Genomic DNA, 15186 nt, shown 5'->3' on the forward strand with positions numbered 1-15186 from the left:
GGAAGATGCTAGATTCTTCTATATGTCTAGAGATTTCACAGTGCATTCTTATTTATACCATCGTAGATACCCAGCATTTAAATGATTTTGTCCCAAGAAGATTCACTTCACTGAGCATTTTTAATGAAATCATACAGCTGAGCCTAACTGACTCAATCTTCTGTTCCTTATTTTTTCCAGTAAATTAACTGAAACATTTTCCTTCAATTCCATGGAGTTGCTTTTTAAAATTATTTATACTTTTGATGTATTTAAAAATTTTTGGAAGAAGTAATTGTGATCTCCTCAGTCTATCTGATTATTTGTGTGAGTTATTTCATGTATTCCATAGGCCAGCACGCATCTCAGTTAACCAAGTAAGTGGTTATGGTCAAATCCAGTGCCTTCCCCTTCCCTCCACCGCCCTGGAAATTTGCTTATCATCTCCCATGTGTTCTTGGGAATTCCATATTCAGGTCACTCCCTGACATTGTTTTGCAGTTCCCATTATAGCAGGTGCAGCGGTAGACCTGCTGAACAATAGATGTATGTGCCCAGAGTGCACACAGCCTAGTGGAGGGGACAGATGTAGAAACAGACCATTGTAAGACCAGGTGTCCAAAATTATTAAGACCAAAAAATGCCCCAATTCGCATAATAAAGCATCCTGTTAAAACTAATATGTTATTATTATAATAACTAATGTTATTATTTTATAATAAAAGAAAAATAAATGCAAAGCCAAAAAGTCAAAAGCTTAAAGTTGGAAACAAAGTAAGTATTTGCTTTTACTGTGTGGCTCCTCACCCACCCCTTATGGGTACCAACTGGGGACGAAGAACCCACGGTCAATGACAACTGGCTCCTGTAAATACCCTGGACTGAACCAGCCCCTTCCTTGATCACCCTTCAGGGTTTTCTCACCACTTAGGAATGTCCCCTCTCCACTGAGCTGGCCCCAAGCCCCAGTTTTATTGGGAATGCCTGGTCTCCTTTGTGCTAATATAATATTATGAGAAAGCTTCCCAAAGCTCACATACCACATTGCCCTTTGTATGTTAGTCCTAGACTCTGGATCAAGGAATATTAGAGCCAGAAAAGCCCCATCTTCTCCCAGCATCTCATTTTATAGAAAAGGAGACTGAGGTATCATCATGCTATTTGCCCCAGGTCACATAGTTCCTAGGATTAGAAATTAATCCAAGATAAGGAAAAGATATTCTTGGTATTCACCCATGATTACTTTGAAGTAAGTACTGGCAGTGTTAATACGGCAGCGGATAGCAACAGGGAGTGTGTGGGAAGTGACTCCACTCCTGAGATGGTCTTTCTCTTACCCAGCTCGGAAAGGGAAGCCAATACCCTGGTAATTTTTTTTCTGTGTATACCAACAGAAGGTAGAGCCTAATAAATCGTGATTTAAAAATGTAGATAATAGAGTCTGTGACCATTCTTCATCTAGACCAATCTCAGTAGGTTAATACCGTGTAACAGGATCACCAGCTCAGTTAATCCTCGGAGCCCTGTCTAGTTCAGCGCCGGCTCCAACTCATGGACCCTGTGCCTCCTTCAACTTGACGCACCAGCAAAAAATACCAGGCACAGGCTCCGTTTTTCCTCTCTTCTCTCCAGCTGCTCTTTCCTCTGCCTTTTAGGGTGAAAAATCTCCGCTGTTCTTTAAATTGACTGCTGACGTCTTTTGGTCCAGAAATGACCTCCAGAAAAATCACAATAGGGAGCTATGTCTATATAAATAAGAGGACTGTGATTCTGTAGGGAAGCCAGCTCTAAACTTAGGTCCTTACAAGATGAAAACATGAGCCAGCTCCCAGCTGACCCTAATGCACAGGCACTATTTATTCCTGAGGACGGAGGAGGCAGGCTAATTGGTCACTGATCACTGCTGAGCCTCCTGGCTGCAGCGTCATCTGTTGCTGTCCTCAGTGGGCGATTTTGCATCGGATTGATCTGTAGACAATTCAGACAGGCTTTCGTGTCTTAAGACAGCTCCTTTCTATTCTGTTTCCGACTGGGAAAGGTGATTTTACACTGTTTTTTTTTTTAACTTTCTATATCACGCAAATAGTTAAATACTTCTGGCGGCAGCTGAGTTTCCACTTTAAAAATAGAAAAGCTCCTTATTGCTTTTCTGGCCCAGCCCCCACACCTACCAACCCAGCTTCCAGGGTTTCTGCACAGAGTTCAATGTGAAGGCCCTCCTCCAGTTAGCACAGAGGGATCTCTGTGAAAGTCTGAAGGGGAGGAAAGAGCAGTTAGAAACCCAGTCGCTGACATCTCTTCCGGCTGGAGCCCTTGCCCTGTGACACCCGGTGGTCCAGGCCGGGACGTCAACCACACGATGCCCGCAGACATTGCTGTTGGAGAGACCTGCATTAAGCAGATCCTCCCGAAAAGAAGGCTAGCGAGTGTAGAAGAATGTTCTTCTAAGCGAAAAGCTAGCTGGGGTGTTCTGACCAGTCAAGGTTAGTAGAGCAGCCCTCACAAATCTGTGGGTGCCCTGAAATAAACGGTGTTGACCTGTTTTTGCAAATACTAACTTGGAAGCTGGGCGCTTTCCAGAACGCGGACTCTTGACACGTTCAAGGTATGGCATGGCCAACGGCTGCACTGTGTCTGCACTTTTTAGCGTTTGGAAAAGGCACCTGCTGACTCAACTCCCGTGACTGTGTGTTAAACACCTGGGTAAACTCGCAGGCTCTGGGTTGTTTACCTTTCTGGTTCAGAAGGTGTTTCTAAGTTGGCGCAGGAACAAGAAAAGCAGCTATTAAGCAAGAAAAGACTGTTTCGAAGCAATTAAATATAGAAATTTTGAATCATTTGAATTGAACCCTAAAGTAGGTTTGGCGATGTAGGCAGGAAAATGAATAGAACCACTTCCTTAAATCACTCTGAAACAGAGGTCTTAGTTTTAATAACAGAAAATGCGGAAACGATAGAGGAGAATGAGTGTCGTACCGAGGAGCTGTGTAAGGAGATTATTCTTAAAAGAATAACCTAAGTGTAAATTTTAGTAGAACGTCAAAATGGTCGATGGTCAACTTAAAGGTTGAACACGCAGATTTAGAGATAAAAATGATCCCCTGCTCCCCCGAAAACCCTAAGAGTTGTATTTACTATATAATGGTTGGGGTCTGAATATTATTTAGAAACGGTTATAAGTTTTTAGAACATGCAAAGCATATTTTCAAATAGGATAAAATATTATCATTTCTTTAAAAGACTGAGAAAGGAATCTGATGCCCCTCCGCCCACCGCAGTAGACGTCTCCTTCTAATTACTTTTTAACAACACATTATCAGGAAGGATTAAGAGCAAATTAGCTTGGGTAGAAAGTGGGTGACTACACAGAAGAGGGGTTAACAGTGTGATGAGCGTTACTGAGTTCTTACTCTGTGTGGGCTGCGCTGGGTGCAAGACAGCCGTAATAAGGAGTCGTCACTCTCAGCATCCTTAACGTCCAGGAGGAACACAGGCAGTCACTGTAGAACAAAGGTCATTCTGTCGTTTCTCACACGAAGAGTCAGTTACCTAAATATACACTTGACTGGGGGTAAGAACAACGTCACAGAGTTGGACACGATGGCAAAAAATTTAAAAATAAGTACATTAATTCACCTGGATGCGTCGCACACATCTTCAATGAAGATAGACTCCAGAGGAAGTTGAGGATAAGCTATAAAATTATATTAAAAATCAAATTTTGTGTGAAGAAAAATTGTTTTACACAAGCTTCTTTGACACAGCTTAAATATATTGAAAATATAATAATAATAATAAAAAGAAATGCTCTATGCTTTGATTAAAAAAAGACAAAAGTCCTGGCAAACTTTCATTAGGTTTAACTTAGGTTTTTCCAGCACTCTTGATGAGAATGTCAGTAAAGCCAGCCTTGCTGGAGGTAATTTGATGACATATATTGAAATTTTAAGAATTTACCCTAAGAAGATAGACACATTTGCAAAAATAAGAAATAATGTCGATTCTCCCAAACTAAAAGCCACCTAAACATCATCTAGTAGAGGATTAACTAAGTAAATACCAGTGCACCTATGCAATGACCTACAATTCTACAGTAGTTTAAATGGCTAATGTATCATATATCTGTTACTTAGAATATTGTAGAGTTGTATTTTGTGAAATGGAACAATGACCATGTGATACCCATAAATGAATGCGAGGAGTTAAAAGCAATATGAATAGTAGGGTTGCATCTTAATTTAAAAAAAAATGTGTATTTAGAAACAGTTGAGAAGAATATACAGGCGTTTGTAATGGTTCTATTTGGAAGATAGCACTGTGATTTTTTGTGCATTTTATAATTAATTTACTGTCCTGTTTAATGCACCACGTTTATAATCAGGTGACACGGTGCAGCTCGGGGGCTGTTGCTGTAGTGCAGCTACCGTTTCAGACAGGCGTTGTTACGCTATGAGAATGTAGGAAGCAGAATTCCGCGGTTCTCACTTTCGGGAGGTAACTCTCCTTTAATCAGCACGTCAGTTCGTTATGATACTCCTTATGAACGCATTACGAGTCGGCAGCCCACAGAGTGCACTGTGAGTTCTGGGCTTGAAGAGAGACTATTGTATCATAAAATTTCATCGAACCATCAAAAAAGCTGAGTTTGCTTCATGCTTTGTCGGTTACTGCTTGTAACTTGAGGCAAATTGTTCCATCTCTGTCTCCGCCTGCTCGGGCAGCCATTATAAAACCCGCAGACTGGGGGCTTAAACTACAGAAGTTTACTTTCTCACAGCCTCAGAGGCTGGCAAGTCCAAGATCAAGTTGTCAGCACGGTCAGCCTTTGGTCAGAGGTCCCTTCCCAGCTCTAGAGAACTGCCTTGTTGCCGCGTGCTCGTGTGGCCTTTCCTTGGCGCCTGATTGTGGGGGGGAGGTCTGTCTTTCTTTTTTCACAAGCCCACCAGCCCTGTCAGATTAGGGCCTCATCCTCATGGCCTCATTTAACCGAATTACCTCCTAAAGCCCTGTCTCCAGACACACATTGAGTGTTAGGGCTTCAGCATTAGCATTTGGGGTGGGAGCAGGGGAGAGAGTTTATTCCTGCTTTAATCCATTCAGGCTGTCTTAACAAAATACCACAGACAGGTCAGTTTAGAAACAATGGAAATCTATTTCTCATGGTCCCGGAGGCCGGCAGTCCCGAATCAGAGTGCCCGCTCCTGAGGTCATGTTCTGGTGAAGACCCTCTTGTGGGCTCAGTGTTGCCCCTCCTCCCTGTGTCCCCATGTGGTGAGGGGCCAAGGATCTCTCTCTGGAACCCTTTATAAGGCTCTAATCCATGCATTGGGCTCCACACTCATGGCTTAAGCACCTCCCAGATTCTCTGTCTCCTAAGACCATCATGCTGGGCATTAGGATTTCAACATAATAACTTTGGTTCAGTTCAGTCCATAGCACCCTGAATCTCAGTGCAATGAAAATGATCATTTTATTAAGCTTTAGCAAGTTTTATTAAGGACATGCTTTGTGTCCCTCACTTCTCATGCAGGGTCATTTAACCCCAACGACAACAGAGATCCAGTCCAGACATGCCCTCCTCCACAGCCCGTTCTCACCCCTGATACACAGCTCCCCACGGCCTCTCGGATGGGGTTCTTGTGCGGATCAATGGCATGATGTCTGAGAAAGCAGAAAAGCTCGCTGTGGATCAGCGGCGGGGGAGCCTCTGATTTAGGAATATCCGAGTTTGCAGACTCAGTACTAGCAGTGTGGCAAGGCCAGCATCAGTGCTCCCACACAGAGGAGCCGAGGCGACCGGAGCAGAAGGCAGACTGCTGCTGGGGCCATCGGGGATGTTCAGAGGATGAACATTGCAAGATGGGCGGGATGGAGATCCGGGAGAAGCCGTTCTCGTCTTGTGAGAAAGAATCTTGCTCCAGGAATTGACGTGGTCGAACATGCCAGCCTTCTTTAGCTTCCAAGTTAAATCTGGCGGCAAGCCCCCGTGCCCCGAGCTGCCTGGGAATTCCATCTTTTCAGTCTTGTCTCCCCGTCTTCTCCCCCTTAGACGTGGTGCAGAGGTTGGCGCCGATGCTGCCGCCCTGGGGAGACACCACCGGCCCTTAGGCCACAGGCCTCCTGCTGGTGGACCCTTTGTCTAAGCCCCTTTCATCCCTGCATCGTTACCCCCTCTTCTGTGTAATCACCCACTTTTTATCCAGCAGATCTCTTGCCTCTGCCACACTAAGGCATGTCACTGTGTCCTGAAGGGGACACAAGAGCCCAGAGCCCATCTGGTGCCTCTGCTCTCATCCCTTCTCAGGGGCGCGGCCAGAGTGTGGACGGGGGCCCTGCTGTTACTCAGGACCAGGGAGAAAAAACCGTCGCTCTCACTCTCGGCCCTTGTCCATCCCTTTTGCACCTTCCTCTTCTCTCACATGCCCCCTCCCCCTTTTTTCTTCTTTCTCTTCTTCTCCGTCTCCCCCTCCCCTAGTGTACCTTCCCCCCACCAGGAGCCTAACTCTTCTCTTCAAGAAGCCGGCTTCAAGCCAGTTCTGCTGCTGGGACTTAATCAGTCCCTGCAGGATGAGCAGGAAAAACACAGACCAAAGGACCGAAACACAGATACACTGCAGTAAATTACTCTGCAGAAGAGTGTTGAGTTGAGGGAAGATGATAGAAAAGCGAAAGAAAAAAGACTGGGGGAACATGGACAACAGGCCAGTGTTTAGCTTCCACAGGGGATGCTGTGAAGGTCGGTAGTAGAAAATAGAACAACAGTCGAATCCATATTGTCAGTGATCTTTCAATCCAGGACAAGAACGTTAGACTGTATTCAGTGGGGAGCCATTAACGTCTCTGAGCCTGAGAATGAGAAGGTCGCCGAGGTGGTGTCAGGGCAGCCACATGCTGCTGTGGAGACTGGGCATGTGTGCGTGGGGGCCTGGCTGCCCCAGGGGAGGGGCCCTTTTCCGTTTCCCAAAAGGCACTGCATGGGCTAGCCGGAACTCCGGTGCATTAATGTAAGTTTAATTCCGTGGCGGTATTCAGGCAAGATTGGTGAGATGGAGGCTGAGGGAGGCCATTCAGGAGGGTAGAGTCCAAGCTGAACTCAAGTGGACACAGGCCATACTTAAGTCATCTTTGTGTATCTCCAGCCTCCAGGAGGGTTCCGAGTGCCTTGTCCACGGATCACCAGAAACGTTTAATGAGTGGATAAATGGTGGGTGGGTCTGGGGCACAGGATTATTGCTTCAGGGAGTACCCCGGGGCCCATCAGTGGGGAAGGCAGAGGAAACGGAGGTCCCAGGGGTGAAAGAACTACCAAAGCTCACAGCACTCGTGCCCGTGCTGGGCGCTGACCTCGGGGCCGGGGACGGAGGCCGGTGGGCTGGGCCCGGCACTGACAGTCAGTGAGGGCCGGCCGAGGGGCTGAGTCGTCTCCCAAGGGCAGCTCTGATTCCTGAGGCGTGTCTTCAGTACTCTCTCTCTCTTGATTTTTGGGTATTCATGGGGCAAACCACTATCTTCAGTTTGTTGGAAAATTTGTCTTTCTTGAGATAAACCACAGCAGCACTGTTTCACTTATCTGTTGTTTTTTTTCTGTTCGGGCCCATACACTGTCTTCTTATGAGATGATGGAAACGGGAAAATCGATCAGAGTAGATGGCACGTCCATGCAAGTCAGCATACACATCTGAGGTGCCCGGGGCGCAGCTCCGGCTGGTGGTTTCCGATCCGAGCTAGCATCGTTTTCAGGAAACGAAAGACGAGGACGTATTCTGAGAACGAAAAGACAAGGGCCGTCTCAATCTTTGAAGAGACTGGTTTTGGCAACACGTTACTTCCCTGCTTATCAGCCATCTCCTCAAGGATTTATGTGGCTCTATGAATCTGCTAAACAGAAAAGTACATGATCAGGGTCAGTAAATGCCTAGTGACTTTAAAATTATTTTATAAACTTGTGACTAGGGGTGGGTCAGATATTTTTGAGTCTGAAGCTTATCCACATTTTTGGATCTTCTTCGAGACAAATAACATGAAGTTGCCCGCACAGTCTTAGAGGGTGGCCGTGCAAGTTATGGGTTCTAGACCTAAGTTTTATTGGCTTCACGGTGAATCTATGGCCATTATGAGGAAGATCGTTGATGTAATAGTTCAGGGAGCTGTACGGGTATTAGCATCTCCCACTCTGATTCATATATGAAGATGTCATGGCTTTTTGGCCGTCTTGTAATCCCATTTGTGACAGCTGTCCTGACTTTCCTGTTTTGAGCCCCCTGGGGAAGAGGGGGTGTGGCCCAAACCCAGAGAGCCATCCATCTGCTAAATTTGCTCTCAGATGAGTCTGCTCCCCACCTCTGCCGACGGAATTAGGGTGGGGACAGGCAAAGACCTTCTGAAAAATACAATGCTCTCACCACCACCACGGGCAGAGATCTAAGTGTAATACTTTTATCTTGTGGCAGAGCACATACTGTAAAGAGAGAAAAAAAAATGAGTTAGGAATAGCTGGTTTCTCAAAGAGCAGTGAACAATAAGAAAAGGCAATTTTGAAAATAAATCAGATTTTCAAAAGCTGTTTTTCTTTTTGGATGTGAAAGGTCATGTTACAAGGAGCTCAGAGCGCCATAAAATGGCTGAATAGAGCCAGCAAATTACAAGCGATTTTTTTTTTAAGCTAATCAAAAAAGATATGAGTCGGATTTACCTCAGCAGTGGCTGGCTCGAAGTGCCCTGGGGAGATGGTGACTTAGGTATGGTACGGACCCTTACCGATCTGTAAATACCTAAGAATGTGAATGTTTTTACTCTGTAACATGATGTTTACAGGCAGGGCAGGCTCTCTCCCTGTAAATAATATACCAGATGCCTGGGAACCAGTGTTGTTTCTAAATATAGTCAGTCACCTTCTGTGGAGCTGCGGAGAGACCACAACTGTGGGCAGCGATCAGCCTGGTGAAAGTTACAAATATTTTGTAAAACAGTTTTCACACTGTATAATTTATCCTAAGGAGTTAAACTGAACTTTTTTTTTAAATCTTCGATACCTAAAGTTACTGAATTGTTGTAAATGAAGATGTTTATCTTTTGTTTGGCCTTGAGAAAGCTTATAAATTTTTCTAATATAAAGCATATCTGTATGGAAAGGTAAGATATTTAATATTGAACATATCTGAATAGAAATTTGCAGTTTCTGAATTTCAGATTTTGAAGGGGAGAAACAGGGAGGGAGGGGTGAAGGTTTAGTTCAAAACAGAAACGGGAGCCTGATGTGTCCTTTGATTCCCCTGTGTTACCAGATTAATTCGAGAAATTCACTTAAGGAATTACAAGAAAGCAGATGAGGTGGGGTTGCTTGGGAGTTAAGTAAGCAGAATGCAAAACAGAAAGCTCTTCCCCGAATAGTGTGCATGTGCTGAGTCACTTCAACGGACGGATGGGTCTTCATGTCTCATAGCTGACGGGAAAAGCATGCAGGAGCTGTGCTGATTGTTGGCTTAGATGCACTTGTAAATCATTCCGTTGCTCTACGTGCTTTACTGAATTAAGCTGATAGCACTGAAAATCATGTTGGTCAACAGATGCTGTGATTTATGACTTGAGTTTCCCTAATTTTGGAGGAAAAGGATTGTTACCAAACATTCATATTAAAATCGCCCCTATTTGTTAGTTCTTACTTGGCAAAGAATGCTGGGTACTATTTCTTGTGCGTTTACATAGCAGGCACTCACTGTGGGTGCTCGTTTCTAATCCCCCTGAATCCTGTCACACAGGCAGGACTTTTCCCGTTTTATGAGTTTAGATACTTCCCAAGGACCTCTGCCCTGGAGTGGGGAGCAAAGCCAGGCCTGCCTGGCCCCTCAGTCTTTTTCATCCACGAGCTTCTGGGCTCTCGACCCCATGTCGTTTCTTACTTCCTCCTGGTCTCTGTTTCCTTCCCCTCCTCCTCCTCCTCCCACTCCCAGCCTGCCCATTCTTGAAGGCACAGAAGGCAGCAGGGGTCCATGCAGGTGAGCAGGAAACAACAGGGCAGTCACTCCTACAAGCCGCGCCCCTGCCTGAGGCTGAGGGACCCCTCACCCAGCACTGTACTTTCTGGGTGGTTTTGTCACTGACCACCGCCCGCCCCATGCTTTCCTGCAGACTGCTGTGACCTTTCACCCCTTCCTGCCGGTGAAGTTCGCATTGTTGGCAATAACAGCAAATGCACATATGGAAATCTGGCTTCAGCTTTGTTTCTTTCACCTTAACAAACTTAAGTCTTGGTGATAAAGAGAATGACAGTGGGGACAGAGAGCTGTGTGACAGTCTTGGGGGAGAAGTGGGGGCGGTGATACGGGAGGTTCTGCACACACTTACATTTCTTGATTTTGGCCCTGGTGTGGCCTATTTTCTAAATGACCCTTTTCCTTTTTTACACTTTTTGTGTGTGTGTGTGTGAACACCAGCAAGCAGTGTTGAAATTGTTCAGAAGACTAATGCAGTCATTTCAATGGAAAATTGTATGCAAAAGTACTCATCAGCTGCAAATATTGTTAGCTTTGCTGCCCCTTAAATGTCTCCATAATGTACTAGAAAGAAATGAGCCCAAAATGAACCCCAAAGGCCATTTCTCTAGGTTTTTCTCAGTCCCAGCATCTGGTTAATTGCCACATTAGCTAGTGACAGTGGAAGAACAGACAGTGGTGACAAATTGGCGCCATATAATTCAGCATACAGCTTTAGAGATAAATTAGGAAAATGCGATTTATCGACTCCTTATACAGGAAGGAACACAATCATTATAAGTATTATAAGTGAATACTGAAATTCAAACATATATTTAAACATTGATTACTTAAAACCTTACTAATTTACTACTGCTCTGCTGATTGAACTGAATGCAGTGGTTTCACACACACTGTTTGGAAACAATACTATAATTTTCTTATTTAAATGTTCATAATGAAAACATAGATATTCTCAAGTCCTCCGGAGTTTCACTCTGCAATCAAGCTGTTTGCTTAGTGATCAGACAGGCAGAGGTCAGAGGTGCATGATTTTGAAAGCATCAGATTTCATCCCAGAAGCTGGAACTTGGCGCACAGGTGTTCCCCCAAAGAATGTTATTTACGATGGTGACTCTTGTGTTTTATTTAGTGAGGACATAATATTCCAATTTCTTATAAATTATTATTTTGTCACCAAATTTTGTTCTATCAACAAATATTTACTGGCATGCAGTAATTCGATTCTGCTTTTAATGTAACATAGGAGTGCTGCGTACTGAAAACAAATAATACATAAAAACTAGTAACCATAACTCTTCTTCCAGTTGAGAACTCAGAGCAGGCGATGTGCGGCTTTCCTGTTTTTTTGGATAAGCTAGAAATAACACTGGATGGAAAAGCACAACGACAGTGCAGTGGAGTGAGGAGCACCAGCCCTGGGGTTAGACTGTGTGACTCTAAATGATTTCATTTCTTCCACATAATTGTATGGACCTCAAAGGACTGTGAGAACTAAACCGGATTTGCACACAGTGCTCAGCCTAGAATCGTGCGCACGGTAAACACTCTTCAGCATTAACCGTGGCTTCCACAGCAGTAAGAAGAGAGATCTGCACTTTGAGTGAAACCCCGTAATACTGTTGGATATAAAAAGATCCGCTGGCATTTGACTTCTGCCCTCTAAACAGGTTCACTTGCTCATTTCATCAGCCTTGTGATGTGTCCTGCACTTTATCCAGTAGAATTGTTTGGACCTCACTTGTGGCAAAGTTCCACTGTGAGACCGTCATGCAGAAGCAGGGTTGTATGTGGGGGCTTTTGCAAGGGTATGAAGTGTAGGAGTGGCGAGGTGGTTTCTGAGAGTGCCACATGTTACTGTGTTTCCAGTCATTTTCCTGACCTATTTAAACAAGCTTTAGACATGCTCTTCATGGAATCTATGTTTCTGACCGACAGCTAGATGACTTTATTTAAATTGCACTAGGATCGATCAGCAGCTTTTTTTGTTTCTTGGGTTTTTTTAATTTCTATCTGTTGCATCCCATGGATCCAAAAAAGGGGGAAGAGGTAACAGACAAGGAGACAGATATTAGCAAACATTACATCCGGGGAGATTTTCTCTCCAGTCAGCATTGCTTTGATTTATCAGTGATACCCATTAAGTGAACGTTTTTCTTATTGGCATCGTCTCGTATTTCATCATTCCAGCGTGATCTCTCATGTCCATTAAATCAAACTGGCAGCGCTGGACCTGTGTACAAGAAAATCACTGTGCACCAACTCAGGATCTTATAAAGCCACCTGGGTGGATGGACCACAGCAGGGAAGGGTGGGAGAGAGGGTGTACCTCTGCGTGGTGGCTGGGTGCCGAGAAGGGCCTCAGAGAGAAGGAAAGGGGGCTTCTACATGGAAGGGCACTGATTTTTCTAATGGAAGAGGCACAAAGGCCTGTCAGGAGAGAGGGTGGTGGGGGGCATGGCAGATCAATACTTTATATCCACCAGAGTGCAAGGTCGGAGGCTTCCATCCGCCCACCACGGAGCAGAGAGGACCAGTGCCCCCTGCGTGAGCCCTTGCACACCGATGACAGCCTGCCACTCCCAACCTGTGACACCCAATTTCTAGGACCCACTTGGCTTGTCCGAAGTTTCAGGACTTAGGGCTCAGCTCCTTGGAACAGTTGCAGCCCCTTCACCCCTCGGGGCAGGGCAGTTGGGGTGCAGAGAGCAGGGGAGCAGCAGGGTGCCCAGGAGTGGGGAGCGGTGAATGTTCCAGCTGCTGTCCCAGCTGACACTGCCAAAAAATTTGTCTTTCTGGGGTCTGCCCAAAAAAGCGTGAAACAGAGTGGGGTTTTTTTTGTAGCAGATCTAGTGACTTTAATCCTCCTCCTTTTTGGAGAATAATTCAAAAGATACAGCAATCCCAGGACATGCATTGTAGCCCTCTGGATTTGGAAACTGCAAATCCAGGTCCTCTGGAGAAGCATGCATTTCCCAGGACCTTGGTCACCTTGCTGCACGCGGACTCTGACTGGTGTCCATTTCACAGCCATGGACTGTATCTGTCAGGGCTTACCCTGACCCACAGGTTTCTATTCTCTTTCTTTTCTGACAGGTTCCTGGGCAGATCGGTCACCACTCCATGAAGCAGCAAGTCAAGGTCGTCTTCTCGCTCTGAGAACATTATTATCACAGGTAAAAAGCATACATAAACTTTACAATATGGCCCTGTCCCAGGAGCGTAGAGCATTCGTTGTCAATAGTAATCAACTCAGAAATAATACCGTTGCTTAGTGTATTTTAGTGATCTTTTTATTTTAACTCATATTATCAGCCAAGTCCAAAGTTCTTCATTTATCTTTGAAACTTCTTTTTAACTATTTTGGTCTTATGTCTTAGTATTTCAGATTTCTCATACAGTACATTTATTCATTGATAGGCATAGTTAAGCAAGAAATAGACGTATGCATTATTCATTATGCATTTAAAATATGCTTAACTCGGTACAATGTGTAGAGCTAATCGCAGGCTTAGTTCATTCATACACCATCCAAGAAGGGGTAATGATACCGGAAGGCTAAGCAGTCTTTTTCACATGATGGTGATAGGTAACACGTTCCGGGGAATTGCCTGTGAAAACTACAGAACAGTTACGCCTACCCCTGTCTGCTTATCACACTCATGGGAGGGAAAAACGGAAAACACAGGCTCCTCACCAAAGCAGGAGGGACCCTGGCTTGGCCAGCGAGACTTAAACACACCCCCAGGTGCTTCCCAGCGGCACGGAGACGGGAGTTTTCTCGGCTGGCCGCGAGGGAAGGGAGGGTCGTGTCGCCACGCGGAGGCCTGGGCTGCAGGGCACCCAGATCCAGGCTGGCAGTCTGGGTGAATCTCAGCCCATCTGGGCCTCCTTTTTCTCACCTGTGAAGGGAGGACGTAGGACAAGACCCTCCCTCGGGGCTTCCAGTTCTGTGATGACCGTGGGACTGTGTGGTTTGCTCATCACCTGATGAAAAATAAAATAAAAACTGCAACAACGTCACCAACTTCTAAAGGGTAGCCTGCCCCTGAAAGCGTCATGCAGTTCTCGGAGGGGAGAGGAGTCTCGGGTTATTTGCCAGTTTGCGCCTCGCGCCGCGGGCGGGCGGGTGGGGAGGAGCCCCGTGGGAGAGGGCCTCTGGCCTTCGCGGGCCACGGCTCTCTGTAGGGGGGTAGCTGATCTGACAGCCCCAGTCCAGACAGGTGGTCCAGCCTGTAAACGGTCTTGCGTTCTACCAAAGAAACCCAAAATGACAATAGCAACCAAGACAATTCATGAAGACAAAAAAAAAAAAAAAAAAAAAGAAGAAGAAGAAGAAGAAAGCAAAATTTAAAGAAAATATTCAAAATCTGCTGAGCAAACCTCTCCCGGCAGAGCCGGGTGTAGATATGACGGTGTGACAGTGAGGCTCGGGGCTTCTGACCTCTGGCTCTGGGCCATCTGAACCGCTGTTCCTGCTCAGCTTAAACCCGATTTGCCTGAGCGTCTCTGAGCTCGTCTGTAACTCTCTAATGACAGTCACAGAGAGGACTGTATACAACTCTTCGCTCATGTTTCAAACTTGTCCACATCCTCCTCAGGGTTACAATGTAAATGCAGTCACCATAGACCACGTCACCCCGCTGCACGAAGCCTGCCTCGGCGATCACGAGGCCTGTGCCAGGACGCTTCTGGAGGCCGGAGCTAACGTAAGTCCCTTTAAAAAGCATTGACCGTTTCCCACCCACTGGCAGAGAGAATCATGCCAAGTTCTCATTTTGCTTCGTTCTTCCTTAGTAGTTTTCAAAAGTAGGACAATAAAAATAAAGCTCTCAGATCGCCTCCCTGCACTCTAGGAAGGCTTTCCAGTCACTGCAAAAAATGGAGCTGCATAACAGAGGACGTTCCCCAGGCTATGTCCTGTGTTCGTGATTCTGAACAGCAGTAGATGGACATCTTTATGCCCATAATGTCTGCTCATCTTTTCGATGATTTTTTTTTAAAATAAATTTTCAGAATTTCCAATTTAAACTGCCACCAGCAAAGTGGCTTCATCACAGCTCTCATCACTATTACATTTGCTGACTCCCCCTAATTACAAAGTACCTAATCGCCGAATCCATTTCTGTGTATTTGATTCTCGAGTATTTTTTTCCCCACGATCTTCACTAGCTGCACGCCCAGCCCTGTGGATCATCCACGCGTCCGATTTCTC

General features: G+C 45.5%; 1 protein-coding gene across 5 annotated transcripts in view; it reads left to right on the forward strand.

The window, feature by feature from the left end:
• Positions 1-15186, forward strand: part of ASB5 (ankyrin repeat and SOCS box containing 5) — a 64038-nt gene that overhangs the window by 43239 nt on the left and 5613 nt on the right. For 4 of the 5 annotated variants that reach the window (XM_032468505.1, XM_014553803.2, XM_032468506.1 and 1 more), the window contains 2 exons: positions 13068-13147; positions 14573-14680. In XM_032468505.1, the coding sequence (XP_032324396.1) occupies positions 13068-13147; positions 14573-14680 (188 nt within the window). Of the gene's footprint in view, positions 1-7726; positions 7883-13067; positions 13148-14572; positions 14681-15186 lie in introns of those variants that run through there. The other variant, XM_032468507.1, reaches the window with a different exon arrangement.

This window comes from Camelus ferus, chromosome 26 (assembly GCF_009834535.1).
Source record: "Camelus ferus isolate YT-003-E chromosome 26, BCGSAC_Cfer_1.0, whole genome shotgun sequence".
NCBI classification, from domain to species: Eukaryota; Metazoa; Chordata; class Mammalia; order Artiodactyla; family Camelidae; genus Camelus; species Camelus ferus.